Source organism: Pipistrellus hanaki, assembly GCF_964339955.1.
Source record: "Pipistrellus hanaki genome assembly, chromosome: 19".
Taxonomy (NCBI): domain Eukaryota; kingdom Metazoa; phylum Chordata; class Mammalia; order Chiroptera; family Vespertilionidae; genus Pipistrellus; species Pipistrellus hanaki.
The window spans coordinates 20,526,413-20,544,026 of NC_140521.1; the positions used below are offsets into that span (position 1 = coordinate 20,526,413).

Consider the following 17,614-nt stretch of genomic DNA (forward strand, 5'->3'; position numbering starts at 1 on the left):
CCCTGAACGCTCTTGGCTGCACTGGGCCCACTGCCTCCCCAGTCCCACCCCTACCCCCACCTCTGCCGCAGTTCCTCCCAGCCACCGTGCTCCCAGTGTATGAAGAATAACAATGGAGAAGATAATCACACTAACACTGGGTATGAGCCCTTCAGACAGTGCATCTGGGCCACGGCCAGGACAGGAAGGAACCAGCAAAGATGACACTAATTCCTTTCGTTCAAAGAATCCACAAAAGGTGTCATTGGGTTAACAGGAAGATGCACATAATAATGATAAAAACTGGAAGCCGGGTATGAACTGTACAGTTATCCCTGAGTGTGGGGACGTGATGACTGGATCAGGCTCACTCACCCGACGTGGAAGGTCAACCCTGAAACACAGAATCCTGAGGGAAGGGTGTATGGACTATCCTTCCTGTCCTTAGGCATTTGACAGACCCAGACACCAGGCTCCGCCGGGCCATGTGGCTTGTCGGCTCTCACAGCTGGAAGAGACAGGAGAGGAGAGACCCGACCATCTGGCCTCCAGCCCTGAGCTCTCTCCACTATTGTCCCTTCCTGAGTAGTTCCTCAAGGGAAAGAGTGATTGGAGCTGTTGACCTGCAAAATGGAAATTTTAACGAAGTCCCTAGTAAGAGTGGGAGAGTTTATGCATGTGAGCATGAGAGTACTCGTGAGTGCAAGTGTGTGTGTGTGCATGTGTGTGTTGGAGGGAGGGTGTCACAGCAAGGCTTTCATCTGGTTCCTGTAAACGTGAAAAAGGACCCCTGGGAAAATCATGCTCTGGGTCTAAGAAGCCAGAGTCCAACTCAATTATGGATTTCTGTGCTTAAACAGAGCCTCCGTCTTCACAAAATGCCCTGGCTTTCATCTGGCCTCAGCGTTACTAACGTTGTCATTATCATTGACATCATTATCCTCCTCATCCTCCCAGCCACAGTACCATCCGGTCAGCACAGCCAGCACACGGCGCTTAAGCCAAGGCCACCGTTCTCAGCGGGGAACACTGGGCATCTGGGAATTGGGGTGGTGGATACTACTGACACCTGGTAAGGTGCTGAACACCCTCCAGCACAGAGGACAGTGTCCTATAAGTGATCTGGCCTCAGACGTCACAGGGCCGAGGTTGAGAAACTCTGAGCTGGCCCTTTACGTGCCATCACTGAAGACTCTCAAGGTAAGTTCCTATCTGGGGCCTTAGAGCTGGTGAGCTGACATCCAATGGCATGCAGATGCTGCTCACTGTTCCTAAGCACGGCTCCCCGGGCCCCCAGGCTGCAGTGACGAAGGGCCACCCTGTAAACCTACACATCCCCTGCCTGGAAGCCTCTCAGTCTAGACCCTTGATTACTTTGGGGGCATAAATATAGTCCTGTGATTTTATAAAAGACTCCAACCTCTCAAATAGGTCAAAGGAAGACTGTGATTGATTGCTACCTTTTTTCTGCTCCAAGATGCTAAAAGGGTGGCACTGCCCACGTCACCCCCATCCACCGGGCATCAGCTCTGTCAAATGAATGTCCTGGCAAAACCCTCAGCTGCCCACATGCATTGCAGAGCCAGCCTCACCAGCTCTGGGTCCTGGTGACCATTCGGGTCCTGAGGGCTCTGCCTCAGGAGGCAGGCTGAAGGCAGAACAGGGAGCAGGGAGAGAAACCTTTGATTTGGCCCATGCATTGGGGTCTGATTTCCAATTCCGTCCAGTCAAGAACCCAAATCAGGTCCTGCTCAAATCAGGGAGGCAGCCCCAGACAGAGGAGTGCACACCTCAGTTCACGTGTTCCTAAATGTTATGCATGGTGACGCCTGTTTCAAAGCCCGGGACACTGATGGGGAAGGGGCTGGACCAAGTGCATTCCAGCCAGGACTCACAGGCCAGGCGCAGAACTCCCATGACTTCCTGACTGTGCCACTGACAGGCCAGGCCAGAGAGATGACGATCCAGGAGCCCAGCCCCCTCCCTGGGGCCCACATCTTCTTTATCTGTGTGTCCCAGTGCTGGGCATGTGGCAAAGGCTAAGATGCTGATTTCCATTGAAACAAATCCTGCTGCTTCTATTTTCAGCCTGCTAACAGGCTTGTGGGAAAGGGGGCCTACACAGCTTGAGTCACCCCAAAATCTGGCCCCAAGCTCTTTCCCGATGTCTCCCGCGACAAGGAAGCCCTGCCTCTTTGCAGCTCTCGGCAAGGCCACGCACTATTACTTGGAGCCTGCTTTGAGAGGTTCCTTCTTGGCAGCTCATTTTCTTCTCGTAACTGGTCTTCAGTGTGGCAGGGAGACCAATGCCTCTGTGACAGGAGCACTGCAGGGCCATGAGGGGCAGCAAGACCCCCTCCGAGCAGACTGCGGCAGGCAGGAACTCTGAGCTTGCTCCATGCTGTGAGCTCACGCAAAGCTGGTCAGGAAAAGAGACTAAAGCTACTCTCACCCCTCCCACCCGCTAGGGTTTCTGCCAGCCCAGAACGCCCTCTCTAACACAGAACAAGCCCCTGCTTGTCCCTGCCAGCGCTGGGTCTTGCCTTGCTCCTCTCTGGGACTCAGCTTGTCCTTATCTGAAAGTTGAGATGATCAGACTGAGGTTCCTTCCAGTTTGCACCCATGTAGCTTCTTCTGCTGCACTTGAGCACATTCTTTGGCTTCTCAACTGAAGGAAGATTATCCAGCAGCGCCTCCTGGTGGCCATCAAGAGAAGAGGCCCCCGTTGGATGGTGTCCAAGGCAATCCATAGAGAGGAAAAGGCATCCAAGTATCTGCAGCCAACCAGCTATGTGACCCTAACACGGGCAAGGAAGGAGACTAGGGCTTAAAGCAAAGCAGTCCTGCCACCCACGCAGGTCCTCTGCCCGCCATGACAGTGAAGGCAGAAGGTCTTCAGAAGGTAGAGCTTGAAAAGCAATGCCAGCGCCGGTCACCCAGGGTGTCCTGGTATCTGATTACAAAGCCTGTCCACCTCATTTCTCCTCCACAAAGTACCAGCCGGAGAAGAGAAAGACAAAAGTGCTAAAGAAAGAAATGGATCAGATGATGAAGCTAAACTGAGCCTGTTCCCAAGGGCAAGGCTGATGCAGGGCCAGGAGCGCCAGCAGGTCTCCGTTTGCCTGCAGAGGGGAGGCCCTTCCCAAGTGAGGAGTAAGGTCAACAGCGAGATCCGGGCTGTGAGGCGCCCCCGTTCGGAATCCCATGGGGATGGCGGTGGGACATATTCACCCAAAGGGAAGAACCACAGGCCCCCTCAAATGATCGTGAGCCTCCAGGGCCACTGACCGGATGTCACTCCAGAGGTAATGGGATGTGGTCCTCACCCCCAAAGAGCTCACAGTCTGGTAGGGATCAGACGGGGAAAGTGGGCATGGAGGACACTGCAAGTTAAAGCACGCGCTTTAGGTGAGACTGACATGAGTTCGAGCACAGGCTCTACCTAGTACTACCTGTGTGACTTTAGGCAAGTTACTTAACCTCTCTGGGCATGTCCATCCTTCCAGCCCTGGCCACTTGGTATAGTAAGACATCAACAGCAGCTCTGAGTAAGTGATGTACCACTTTAAGGGAGACTATCCTTGGTGATCTGAGTGGGCCTGACTCAATCCATTGAAAGGTGTTAAAAGCAGAACTGAGGCTTCCCTGAAGAAAAAGAAATTCTGCCCACACACAGCCAGCTCCGGACAGCCTGTCTGTGGACCTCAGACTTGCCAGCCAGCCTCCACGATCACAATAAACTCCAGGCACTAAATCTCAATCTATTATCCTGCCCTGGCCAGGTGGCTCAGTTGGTTGGAGCATCATTCCATACACCAAAAGGCTGTGAGTTCGATTCCTAGTCAGGGCACACCCCTTGGTTGCAGGGTTGATCCCTGGTTGGAGCTTGTACAAGAAACAACCAATCAATGTTCTCTCTCTCTCTCTCTCTCTCTCTCTCTCTCTCTCTCTCTCTCTCTCCCCCCCCCCCTTCTCTAAAAATCAATAAAAAAAAAAAAAAAACATGTCCTTGCATAAGGATTTAAAAAAAAATGTTTAAAAAAAATGATCTCACTGTATCTACCCCACTGGCCCTGCTTTTCTGACCACCGTTGTGACCACCCCATCCAAGCTGGCCTCCTAGGCACCATCGCATCACTCCACTTTAATTCTCAGCATCAAACTCATCACCACGTGACACATTTCCTGCCCATCCTTTCACTCTGCTCCAGAGCAATGCTGGCCAGGAGGACTTTCTGTTTATGATGGGAACACCCTGGAACTGCGCAGTGCCCACAGGGTGGCCACCAGCTACAGGGGGGCTATGGGCCTAGTGCCTGATAGATTAATTTTTAATTCTATTTCCTTTTCATGAATAGAAGGTTAACTTTCGCACGAGTCTAGAGGCCACCCCAATGGACAGCTTGGGTCTAGAAAACAAGGACCACGAGAGCAGAAAGCTGGTTAGCTTTAACCATCACCATGTCCCCAGACCCAGTGACCGAAACAGAGGACATGCTATCGTTATTTACATGAAAGAATGAGCCATGTGTAGGTGAGCGAGCTGCATTAAGCCTCTTTTCCTTGCACTGGAGCATGCTAACGCCGTCCTACACCTGTGTAAGGGGTTCCTGAAAACCCACGGAACAGGACAGCGGGGGAAATACAAGGAAGGGAGGTGAGGGACAAAGATGCTGCATCTCGCCAGACACTGGGACTCTGGAGAGGTGGTCTTTCCCAGCGCCTGGCCCTCCCAGAGATGGAAGCAAGTGGAATAATAGAGCAATCAAGGCGGCTCTTCCTCTTTGTTCGAGGCACGGGAAGGGGGTTCTGGTGGGCTTCCTTCAACACCCGCACTCCAGGGACCAGGGAGCATCTGAGGCCGCTTCCGATTTTGGAGCCACTTTATATCCAGTTTGCACCTGGCTGTCAGTTCCTCCCTGGACCCGCAGGAGAAGGAGCCAGAGGGGGCCCAGCAAAGGAACCTCCAGGGAGGTTGCCATGGTGAGGGTGGGGAAGCCTGTCTGCCAGGGGCACCCTGGCCTTCTCTCTCTCCCCTGGTCTGCCTAGCTGAGCCTCTTCTTAGACGTACCAGCATCTCCCTCTAAGCCATCCTCCTACTCTGCAGCCGGTGTTGGTTTGAAAACTGGATGAGTAAGCCAGGCATCCTCTGCTTAAAGCCCTACAAGGCAAGCTCTGAGCCATGATCATCTGTGGGAGCTTGCCCTGCCCACTTATCTGACCCCAGTTCCCACCGCTCTCCCAGCATTCCCAGTGGACCGGCCACACTGGTCTCCCTGGCTCAGGCTCCCTCCAGCCAGTAGGCACTTTGCATGGCCCCGCCACCTCTTTGTCATCACAACTCCTTCTTCTTCTTTAGGTCTCAGCTCCATCCTGAAGCCCCGAGAAAGTCCCCAAGCCCTGGAACCCGCCCAGCACAGTGCCAGATGCACAGTGGGTGCTTGAAGAATATGTAGGGGAGGGAGAGGTAGGGAAAGAAGGGGGGAAGCAGTCTCCCATTATCTGGAGCCTGGGTTTTTCCTTCCAGGAAAGTGAAGATGCAAATGAGCACACACGACTAAAGCAATCCCAGGAGCATGCTCTTCGGCAGCCAAGTCAGGGTCACCCTGGGACCTCAGCTCTGCGGTGACCTTGGGGGGAGGGTACAGAAATGGGGCTGTGTGCCCTGGGAAACTGCTTGGGGTTCTGCTTTTATTTCTGGTCAGGGAAAGGCAGGCTACCCCTAGAGAGCAATCAAGCCAAGCACAGGGAGATGGGCTCTAAAGAAGTGCCAATGTGGAGAGAGACAGTGGCTAAGAGGGAAGAGAAGCCAAAGACAAACAGGGAGCAGAATTAGAAAAGCTGAAGGCTAGGGGTCCTTGGAGACAAAAGAAAATGAGAGGGATAGGAAGGAGATGGAGGAAAGCGTGACGGGGCAGAGAACGGCTAGAGGACTCTGGTGGTGATGTTGATGGTGATGTTGGTGATGGTGATGGTGATGATGATGGTGATGGTGATGATGGTGATGTGATGGTGATGGTGACAAAGGTGTTGGTGATGAAGGTGGTAATGGTGATGATATTGATGGTGATGTCGGTGATAGTGATGTCGGTGATGGTGATGTCAGTGATGGTGATAGTGATGAAGGTGGTGATGGTGATGGTGATGAAGGTGATGGTGATGAAGGTGATAGTGATTCAATAAACATTGATGTATAAGAGAATGTCATGTTTGTTTGTTTTTAATTTCAGGCCACTGCTGATATGATAAGGTGAGGAGACCCTGGCTTTGGAATCCCTTGAGCTTGTTGATGGAATAATTAAGTATTCTTTGGTGTCAGGCTAAGGCTGATCTAAAAATCTAAGATACAAAAGGTTAAACTTTCCTACCTTTGGGGCATCTTGGGCACTGGGAAATAAAGATAACCCCAAAATCCAAAGAGAAAATTAAATTACTGGTAGAGTCACAACTATAAAATAAAGTCTCCCCTATCCTTGAAGAGGAGAGGAGAGGAGGGGAGGGGAGGGGAGAGGGGAGGGGAGGGGAGAGGGGAGGGGAGGGGAGGGGAGGGGAGGGGAGGGGAGGGGAGGGGAGGGGAGGGGAGGGGAGGAGACGGAAAGAGACAAAGAGAGAGAAAAGGGAGAGAGGGACAGGGCCAGGGCCAGGAACAGGAAGGTGGGGAGAGGGCGAGAGAAATTACACATATTCTTGGTCAAGTGCTAAGCTTTTTTGTCTCCATGAGTTTCTCAATAAAACCTGTATCCTTTCAGTCATTTAACAAACATGCACTGAGTCCCCACTACACACTAAAATTTAAAGTATCTAATTTCATCACTGTAGGAGGCTCCAGCTGAGAGCTGGGGAGACCGGGATGAAATATAGTAAGAAGCAAGAATCAATAACTAGTTTGTTCCTTAGTTTGGGATAAAATTTTGGATTAAAGTGAAAGGCAGGAAATAATGAAACCATTTAGAAGCTTCAAGGAACCAACGTAATTTTTGAGGAAAGAAGAGAATTTAAGACAAGAAGGATTGGTAGAGAATGGATCCTTGCTTCCCCCTGGTGGAGAAGAGTAGCAAACACATCACACAGCTTTCCTGCACTTTCTTCAACAAATATAACTTGGACAAGGTGCTAGGAACAGAGGGATGAAGAGTAGCATACTGCACCTGTCCTTAGGGAGGTCACAAGCAGATGAAGGAGTGACAAAGAAGTGACAATCCGTCTAAGGCAGGACCAATTGGTAACAGAAGCATTCATTCATTCATCCAACGAACTGCAGAGGCCTTGAGTCAGGGCTTGAGAATAAGCAGGATTCATGGGGAGGACACAAGTGGGAGGGAATCCTAAGCAGTGGGTTGAATACCAAGAAGTGAAATCCATGTGTGATCTAGGAAATTCCAAGTAATTAGTAGATCTGTACGACACTGAAGGTTGGGGGTGGGAATGTAAACAGCACGGTTCCAACTAGAAGCCAAATCCCAAGGTGCTTTGCAATCTGTGGGAAAGACTATGTATGTGAAGCCATTGGTGAGTTTCACATACATAGCGAGTGTGCAGGAGGCAGTCAATGGATGTTTCTCTCTCATTGATGTTTCTATCACTCTCTATTTCTCTCCCTTTCTCTCCCAAAAAGCAATTTTAAAAATTTTTAAGAGAAATATGTATTGAGTCCCTACAATGTGCCAGATATTGAGCTGGGGGTATCTGACTGCAAATAAAATAGTGACCTCCTGCAGCTTACACTCTACTGGGGGGAGAGACATCTGTTAAAAGAAATAACTCCCCACAAAAGGTTAAAATTAACATGTGGGAAGTGGTACGGACACATGCAGAGGCCGAGCATGATGTTAGGACACGGAGAGCCGTGTGCTGAGCTGAGCTTCCCTGGTTGCCCAGTGCAACACCTGGTCCTGCTCTCAAGGACCCTGTGGTGGAAGGCTGGCATCGGAGGCAGGACACGCTCAGCTGCTTGGAAAGAGCTGATAGAGGCAGGAGGATCAAGGAGATTGGCATTTTTCAACCCATAGTGGGGTGTGAAATGAAAGTGGCAGGTCCTCTCCAGCATTTGGTAAGTGATATAAAATAAAATAGAAAAGAATGTAAAATACTCTGCATAGTAAGAATTGGTACTGTTTCATGAAACTAATTTCAGCTGTGTATGTGTATATTCATGTATTTCTGTATAATGTGTGTGTATAAGGTTGGAGTATATATCATTTGTTACTATGTGTCTTTTTTTATATTTTTATTGATTTCAGGGAGAGAGGAAGGGAGGGAGGGAGAGAGAGAGAGAGAAACATCAATGATGACAGAGAATCATTGACTGGCTGCCTCCTGCCAGCCCCTACTGGGGATCGAGCCCACAACCCAGGCCTGTGCCCTGACCAGGAATTGAAACATCGCCTCCTGGTTCATAAGTCAACACTCAACCATTGAGTCACATCAGCCAGGCAATGTTTTGATTACTGTGTGTCTCGATCAAAAAAGTTTGAAAAACACCAGATCAGATGCTCTCTCACGGTCTGGCCCAGCCCAGGATGTCACAGAGATGGATGCTCAGCCCACAGAGGGCTGACATAAAGGCCTGTCTCAGGCAGAACTAGAGTCCAGCTCCACATATGAGGACTCTGCCACACTCAGTAGCCCAATTCTGATGAGGAGCTATGAACTGAAAAGCAATGATGAACCTAACCTCACATGCTCACTCTCATGCACTATGGGGGAAGGGGAGAGGAGGGGGAGAGACATAAATTGGTACAAACTTTTTGGAAGGCAAACATGGCAATGTCCACCAGAAGTCTTAAAATATGTAAACTTTTTGCTGCAGGAACCACTCTCCTATGCATTCTCACTAAAGGAGTAGCCATGGATGTGCCCAAAGGTAACACTCAGAGCTAAGTGTCTAAAAACAGCAGTGGTTGGATAAATATATAGACAAAAGCCTTAAAATGTATTGACAAAAATGTGTATGGCACAGCATTGTAATTAGGCGCAGTAACTACTAGATGGTGCACTAACTACTAGATGCTTCTCATGTAAGTAGAGAGAAGTCACCTTGAATCAGGTTTTGTCTGCATTGCATGATTGATAGGCCACGCTTAGCCATGCAAATGTTAGGTGAGTCAACAGTATTGCACTAGAGTAAGGAATAACATGACCTTTACTGCTGTTTAACCAGGGGTGAGTCTACTGCAACACCTCCTTCCCCTGAGAACATCTGAAAATATCCAGAGACATTTCTGTCTGTCATGAATGGGCGAGGGATGTTACTGGTATCTAATGGATAGAGACCAGAGGTACTAACAAGCATCCTTCAAGGACAGGTCAGCCTCCAGTTCATGGTCTCTTTTGATGCTGAACACAGCCCTGATTAGGATCTGCTATCAAAAAAGTATATAAAAGAGCATGCAGGATTGGAGAGGAGAGAATCTGGGCCAATGACCTGTTTCAGACAGGCTCTGTTTTGTTCACTGATCTATCTTCAGCCCAAATGGCACAAAGTGGTCAATCAATACATACTTGTCAAAGACTGCCTGTTGAATCAATCCAGCAAGGGCATCTGTGGTTATAAATTTCTGCCTGACTGTGCCCAATTCATGTACCACAGTGACACCTTGTGGTAGGAAATGAAACCACCACACAGATGGACCCATAACACTTTTTGGCGGGTGTTTGCAGAGTTAATCCCATAACACGGAAAAGACCACAGAATTTGTGGGGAAATCATAAAGCTAGAGAGAAGCAGGAGGACCTAGGAGGATGTTAAAAAAAAAAAAAAAGAGGCAGATGCGAGTTTGAATAATTTATAGGAAAAATCAAAGAAATATGATGACATATTTGGATTCCAAACTGATTAGTCACAGAGGTTATTTTGTTAGGTTTAAAAGAAAACACAACAGGTTTTGAAATAATATGGATAAATAATCCTAATTCTATTGCTTAAAGATAGTATACACATACCCATTGGTCTGGAAAAAGTAAACCAAAAATATTATACCAAGATGATAATAGTCGGTCCTTAGAGCAGTAGTTCTCAACCTTTCTATTGCCGCAACCCTTTAATACAGTTCCTCATGTTGTGGTGACCCCCGACCATAAAATTATTTTCGTTGCTACTTCATGATTTTAATTTTGCTACTGTTATGAATTGTAATGTAAATATCTGTGTTTTCCGCTGGTCTTAGGCTCTACAGCAGTGGCTCTCGCGACCACAGTTTGAGAACCGCTAAAAGGGTCACCTAAGACCATCGGAAAACCCAGAGTTGATTCGGTCTCGTCCAGGCCTGCAGCCGCGGGCACAAGAACCTGGAGGCCTGTGGCAGACGTCCAGCCTGCTCACCTGACATGTGCACATTCCGGAGGCAGGAGAGGGAGGCATTGAGGCGGGCACATTCCTCCTGGTTGGCTCCGTATTTCTCCACGGTTTCACACACCTGCTCATCCGTCATCTCCAAGAGGTCCTCCAGGCTCAGCTGGCCTGCGGTGATTTCCTAGGGAGGGAAGAGTAAGTAGATGTCAAGTGCCTAGAGTGGAAGGAATGACATCTGAGCCTCCACACTGCCCTCTAGTGGTACCCAGCTGAACACCCTGCACTGTGTGAATGGCTACTTGGTGTAATAGTTGGGTCTCTGATTTGAGAGTCAGCCAGGCTTGGGTTTTCTCTCAGCTGTGCCACTCACTAACTAGATGACCTAGGAGCAAATCATTTAACCCGTGTAAGCCTCACTTTACTCACCCAAAAATGGGAATCGTGGTGCACGTACTGTGTAGGGGAGCACGTGTGAGTGTGCTTAGCACGTGACACTCCATAAATGGTATAGTTTACTACTTGTCTGTGTCGCCATGCAGTTTCTAAATTCCTTATGATCAAGACTCTAATTAATTTATCTCTGGAGGCCTGCCATGTCTCCTACTCAGCTCCTACAGTTGTATCTTGTCCCAAATTCAGGGTGAACTCAGAGCAGACAGCCCAAGTCCCCTGATGGCTGTCCTCCACTCTCTGATAGTCTTAGGCAGATATCCCTTGACCCCACCAGTAACCATCCCTCTTTCCATTAAGGCTTTGTCTCTAGACACTATCATATATATACATATTGAAATTTGTCAAACTTCCATATTTACGCATCTAAAAAAAAAAAAAAAAAGAGCCTTCATTTTATAGGACTTAATGGTATCCAATATTTTTACACTTATTGTTTTTGTTATTTTTTTTATTGATTAAGGTATTACATATGTGTCTTCCCCCCCCCCCCCTCTGTTTATGTCCTCACCCCCCTGGTGTCTCTGTCCATTGGTTATTTATTGTTGTTATTCTTTTTTTTATTTTTTCTTCTTTTTTTTAATATATTTTATTGATTTTTTACAGAGAAAAAGGGAGAGAGATAGAGAGCTAGAAACATCGATGAAAGAGAAACTTCGACCAGCTGCCTCTTGCACACCCCCGACCGGGGATGTGCCCGCAACCAATGTACATGCCCTTTCAGAAAGGTCCCGAACCCGGGACCTTTCACTCCACCACTGACGCTCTACTACTGAGCCAAACCAGTTTCGGCTATTGTTGTTATTTAAATAAGAGTTTCAGATAATTGAGGATGGAGATTCTATCTAGGGCAATATATGGCATACTTGTGCCCTCTTGTGGCCAGATATGTGTGTTACAACAAAATCAGACATTTTCCCTCTATACACACACACACACACACACACACACACACACACACACACACTAAACTAGCAACCAAGAATAGGAAAAGTATAAAGCACTAAAATTTTATCCAAAAAAGAAAAAAGATGCATGCAAAAGCCATGAAGACCAACTGGTGCCTTTCACACTCGCCAGGGCAGGGGACAGAGAGAGAGAGCAATAACTGAGTGGCTTAGGGGCTTTCTCAAACAGGAACATCTTGCAGGTAAGCCTCACTTTAAGAAAAGTGATGACCAGAATCTGAAAGTACAAAATGACTCATATTTGGAAGGGATATTTCCCAACATAAAAGAATTGTCCTTTTTGCTGCAGGACACACTTCTGCATTTTAATCTTATAATTTACCTCCCAAAATATTCAATTTACACTGAAGTTTAAGGTCACACACACATCACAGAAGTAAAGGAACTAAAAATGGAGAAAGCCTTGACAAACCTGGGCCAAAAGAGCAGTTGGTCTTCTGTTGGATAAAATAATTAACCCTAGTAATAGTAATAATAGAAATGGGTGTAGCACTATTTTAAGTGCTTTTCATGGATTTTCTTTTTAGAAGGCAGACCACTTAAAGTAGGTACTTTCATTATCATCATCAGTCTGTAACTAGGACACTGAAACTCAGAGAGGTTAGAACACTGGCCCAAAGTCACACAGTAAGTAAGTTTGAACCCAGACAGTCTGCCCTAGGAGCTTTCTCTGTACTTCTAGTTCCTCCAGAGAAAGGGGCCCTTTGGTGTACACATTTGTGAGCTACAGAGAGCTGGGACCCCGCTATCCTCAGCCCCTGGCTGGTGGCCTTGGGCTCATGATTCTCACTGATTAAGCTAAGAACCAGAGCTCAGGTACCTGCAGGCAAGGGGAACCAAAATAAGCAAGGCTGTGAAACTTGGAAGCCTGCGGGACCCAAATGGGTGGCAGAATTCAGTTCATTGTCACCAACAGGAATTTATTTCAGTGTGGTAAGCAACTCCAATTTTCCAAGAGAAGGAGTTTTATACAAATGCTTTCAACTTATAAATGTTGGCTCAAAAAAATTTTGAACACATCAGCCAAGCAAAAGATGTCTATGCATCAGATACAGCTTCAGGCAGTCATATCTCTCTACCTACTCTGTCCTGTTTGGTAAATAAATGTTCCCAAAAGCTTCTGAAAAGCGTACTGGGCCATGCAGATAAAATGCACTGTGTGTACTTATACAGGGCTGTTCCCATTAAGGATATTCATACAAAACTGTCAGCCTGGGAATGAATTAAAGAAACAGCAACTCATAGCCCCGTTCTGGTGTGCATGTGTGAGATGGGGATGGAGGAATGTGGGAGGAGGTGCATCCAGCCCAGGATTATGGGATCTGGTGGGTTCAGGTGAGATCACATCTAGACAAGGTCTGAAAAAGACAAAAGGTGGAAGAGGATCTTCCAGGCCGCTGCAAGGAGGAAGCAGGGAGCCCCCTAAGAAATGGTACATGCCCTGCAGGTAGGGGGGCACACTGTTCCTCCCCAGGTCAGGGAGGCCCTGGCAACTGGAAAATGGGGCAAGGACAGTGCTTTCCATCTCTGCCAACCCCACCCATTCACTAGTGAAATGAGCTCCTTCATCTCTGAGCCTCAGTTTACTGCTCTGCACAATGCAGTGATATTTGTAACTACGCAAAAGGTTGTTGCAAGGATGGATGTGAACTATCTCAACACTTGAGGTCCTGCATGGAAAGCACTCCGCACAATGCCAGGCACCAAAGATTCGAGGTGAGCTGGTTTTATCCAGAAGGGCTCGGCCCAGATGCTGGAATCAGTGATGGCCCAGGATCCAAAAAGGCAAGGAAACCCCACCATCCTAGAGACCTTAAGCATGCGCTCCACTCCTTGAGGGCAGACACAGACAGCATGTGCTAGCTCTGTTTTGCCATTGGATAACCTGTTGCTTCCAAAGTTTACAACAACAACAACAATACTGAGCTGACATCAACTGAGTGCTGGTAGGTGCCTAAGTACGAGCTGAACATTTTATCAGGATCATCGTATTTTACACACCAGCTGTTCAGAAGAGGAGTCGGTCATCACCCATGTAACAGATGAGAAAACTAACACCCTGAGACTGTAGTGTCCAAGAGGATGGTCCCTGGCCACATGGATTAACATTAAATATGACCAGAAGTTCAGTTCCTCAGCTACACGCACTAGCCACGATTCAAGTCCTGGAGAGCTACACGTGGCTGGTGGCCACTGCGTGGGACTGCACAGACATTAAACATGTCCATCACAGCAGAAAGCTCTGAGGTGAAGTGACTGAATTAGTGAGTGGCAGGGCTGAAATGGCCCATTCATAAAGGGTCTCTGATGCCTTCATCCAATCCATATTTACTGAGGGCCTACTATGTGCCAGGCACAGCCAAAACCCCGTTACCCAAGGGACTGGCTGCTGGCCAGTAAGGAGCAGAGGGCGGGGGCCGCCTCCGGTCACCTCCAGGACTTCCTTGCGCACGTCGACAATTCGGAACCAGTGCCGGAGCTGGGGGAAGCCGTCCAGCTCGGCGTTGCGCTCCTGCAGGGCCACCTTCTTTTTGCAGGACAGCTGCCGGCTGAAGTACTTCACCAGCTTGCTCTGCAAAGACACAGGAGGACACGTCTCAGAGGCACTGCCGCGAGGAGGACAGGCAAGAATCTCCCACAGTCCCCTCCCTGCCTGAGCCCCATCCAACTCCATTCCCTAAAGGAGAGGGGGCACGCATTGGGGCCACTTCCATGGGGGTCTTCGGGCTGCATGCATGTACATCTCCACTGCTCGTGTCCTTGGACCCAACAAGTCCACTTCCAGGGCTCACCCTACAGACACCATGGCATGTGCATCCTTTTCACCTTAGGGCACATAAACTAGTTCTGAAATTCTTCAGCACACCAAAAATATATGGTATATTGTTGTCAATTTGACAAAAAGAGAGTATGATTTTGATTCGTTCACACCAAACGGCTATTGTGTTGGCTGTTGTCAGTGTTTTACTTGACAATCTAAGGGAAAAGAGGTCAGTGCCCCTGACTAAAGAGTCAGGTGTTGCATGTTTAAAACTGTTGTGGCACACAGGTTGAAAATAGCTGGTGAGCGGTAAGGGAACAGTTCTTACCATTCAGTCTGCAATGGCAAGGGATTGCAAACACTCTGAGGGTCCATCAGCAGGAGACTCATACATGGGGGTCCACACACACAGAAAGCCTATGCAGGCAGAACATGAGATGAGGAAGTGTGCTGTGCACCAATACAGAACGGTCTCCGAGACATGTTGATAAATAAGCATGAATACTCTCGCATTCACGTGGGAAATGTTAACACGTATATATCTCCACAAATGTAGGCTCTTTCTGGAAGGATTCCCAACACTCTGGGGAGGGAGGAGAGAGGGCCAAGAACAGAGGCGGGAGAAAGGAATTTACTTAACTCCTTTTGTACCATTTGAATCATAAGTCACATGCAAACATGCACAAATGAACAAATGCTTTGAAAATCAGATGGACCTGAACGCATGCTTCAGGAGAGACGCTGTGCCATGAGAGAGAAACGTGTTTTCTTGCCAGTTATGTAAAAACTAGCAATGTTAAGCCTGGCCGGCATGACTCAGTGGTTGAGCATCAACCTATGAACTAGGAAGTCACTGGTTTGATTCCAGGTCAGGGCACATGCCCAGGTTTCGGTTCAAACCCCAGTAGGGGGGCGTGCAAGAAGCAGCCGATCCATGTTTCTCTCTCATTGATGTTTCTATCTCTCTCTCTCCCTCTCCCTTCCTCTATCTCTAAAATCGATAAAAACACATTAAAAAAAAAACTACCAACGTTAACAACAGAAAGGCAATACATGTCTTCAGTGAGCAGAAAAGACAGTGTGAAAGGCACACCCAAATCCCCAAAGTGCAGAAAGGATAACTATTTCAATTTACTTTAATTATTCCATAAATACATGTATTTATTTCCTTGTAAAAAGAAGTTAGAACATTTCAGATAAGACCAAAGCTCCCTCTCCCTCGAGGGGAAGAAGGAACTGCTGAGATCAGTGCACCCTTCGGACCTTTTCCTGTGCCCTTTCATTCCTACCTGTGGGAACGGCAGTGTGGCTCTGTCTCGGGTTGGGTGGCTTTTCGCACATAAATTGTATCATGCACAGTGCCTCTTCCTGCAGCTGACTCTTCCCCTCAGTAGTAAGCCTTAAGGGCCTTTCCCGTTAGTTCCCAGATCTGCTTCTCTCTTTTGAATCTTCTGCATGAGGGATCCCTTTGATACTAGGGTCAAAAGCTCACGATGCATGCAGTTCTGTGATGTCTGCTGGGGCATCTTTGTCAACTAGGATAAAGCATTTTCACGAATAGCAGCCACATTAGTAGGCACCGTTTACTAGATGCGTGCAGTGCCTGGCGCTGTGGGATCATTGCTCTGAATGTGTTTGTTCACTTTGTAATCCACACATTGATGTCAACTGAGGCTGAGAGTCTGGGCCTCAGACCCACAGAACTAATTGAGTCAGGGAGCCAAGGCTCCCTCTCTTTATCAGGCTGCTGTGCTTATGAGTTGTTCAAGGGTCTTCCCTGAACTAGAAATCCAAACAATGGGCATCAGCCCCTCAGGGCAGAGAGTCTCGCTCATTTTGGGATGCTTTCCATGTATTGTGGAAGAGGCAGGTATCTGAATTCCAGTTCTGAGGCTTCAGGAAGTCACATTAGCTCCCTGAGCCCCCATTTTCTCATCTGTAAAATGGGCCTGCGGAGGCATTATATGCAATTATGTCTGTGCAGAAGACAAGCTGAGTTTCCCCCACATACACACAAACACCATTTTCTAACCAGCTGTTGAAAGGGATGCTTGGATTCTGGAGAGGAGCTTCCAAGGTCACAGTGAGACTGGACCTACTCATCCCAGGAACAAGAATCCAGGGGTGTCCACACTGCGATGCATCAGCAATGGGGGAGAGGGGGCGGGGTTTAGGACACAGGTGGAATGGGGAAGACAGGTGGGGAGGGCAGCCACAGGGCCAGATCTTCCCCTTGAAGCAAAGGGAACCAAGAATTACCTTTCTGGAAATGACACAGCTAGTCTGAGCTGTGAAAGACCCAGAAAGCTGCTCAGAGCATGGAACTGGACTGGGCAGAGACTGAGAAGCACTTCCCAAATGGGGGTCCTGGACTCAGCAGCCTTTCCCACCAGGTCCCAGGACTGGTGGCTATCAGCTGACAGGGTTCTCTCTGAGCCACTGCTAGGATATGCACTTTTACGAATTATCTAGTTAATCTGCACAGTGATGTGGTGATATTGGAGCAGTTATTTCCCCCTTTTACAAATGGAAAAACTGAGGCCCAGAAAGGTTAAATAATTTGCCCAAGGCCACTGATCAACTAAATGAATCAGTACTTAAACCCAAGTCAACAAACTCTTATTGACAAAGAATGTCATGATCTACTGTCCAGTGAGCAATGAAAACAGCAGGTACAGTATGGTCCTATTTTCTGACTATAAAATAAACATATGTGTATATCTATATATATAGAAACCTAAGCGACCTTACAACCGAACAACTGGAAAAACTGGTCGACCAGTTGCTATGATGTGCACTGACCATCAGGGGGCAGATGTTCAATGCAGGAACCGCCCCCGATGGTCAGTGCACTCCCACAGCCAGCCAACCTCCCCCAGTCCCTGCCCACCCCTGGCCGGTATACTCCATGAACAGATTTCGTGCACCAGGCCTCTAGTACATATATAAAATAATATTTATAATATACTAAATATGTAGTGTACTATATATGTGTGGTATATATATACATTATACATATATATATAATACAATGTTTAATATATATTATATGCACATATGCATAACATATACTTAATATTTAATGTATAATTGTGCATTAAATACATTACAATGGATATGTAAAATAACATATAACATATATATAATACATATGCACTATTCACA

At 47.7% G+C, this 17,614-nt stretch overlaps 2 protein-coding genes across 2 annotated transcripts in view; one reads left to right on the plus strand and one right to left on the minus strand.

Moving 5' to 3' along the window:
* Positions 1-17,614, plus strand: part of RFC5 (replication factor C subunit 5) — a 490,240-nt gene that overhangs the window by 373,086 nt on the left and 99,540 nt on the right. The gene's annotated exons all lie outside the window — the stretch shown is intronic.
* KSR2 (kinase suppressor of ras 2) overlaps positions 1-17,614 on the minus strand; it is a gene marked incomplete at both ends in the record, with an annotated part of 266,707 nt that overhangs the window by 192,555 nt on the left and 56,538 nt on the right. The window contains 2 exons of the mRNA XM_084868405.1: positions 10,301-10,451; positions 14,120-14,260. Of these exons, the coding sequence (XP_084724531.1) occupies positions 10,301-10,451; positions 14,120-14,260 (292 nt within the window). The remainder of the gene's footprint in view (positions 1-10,300; positions 10,452-14,119; positions 14,261-17,614) is intronic.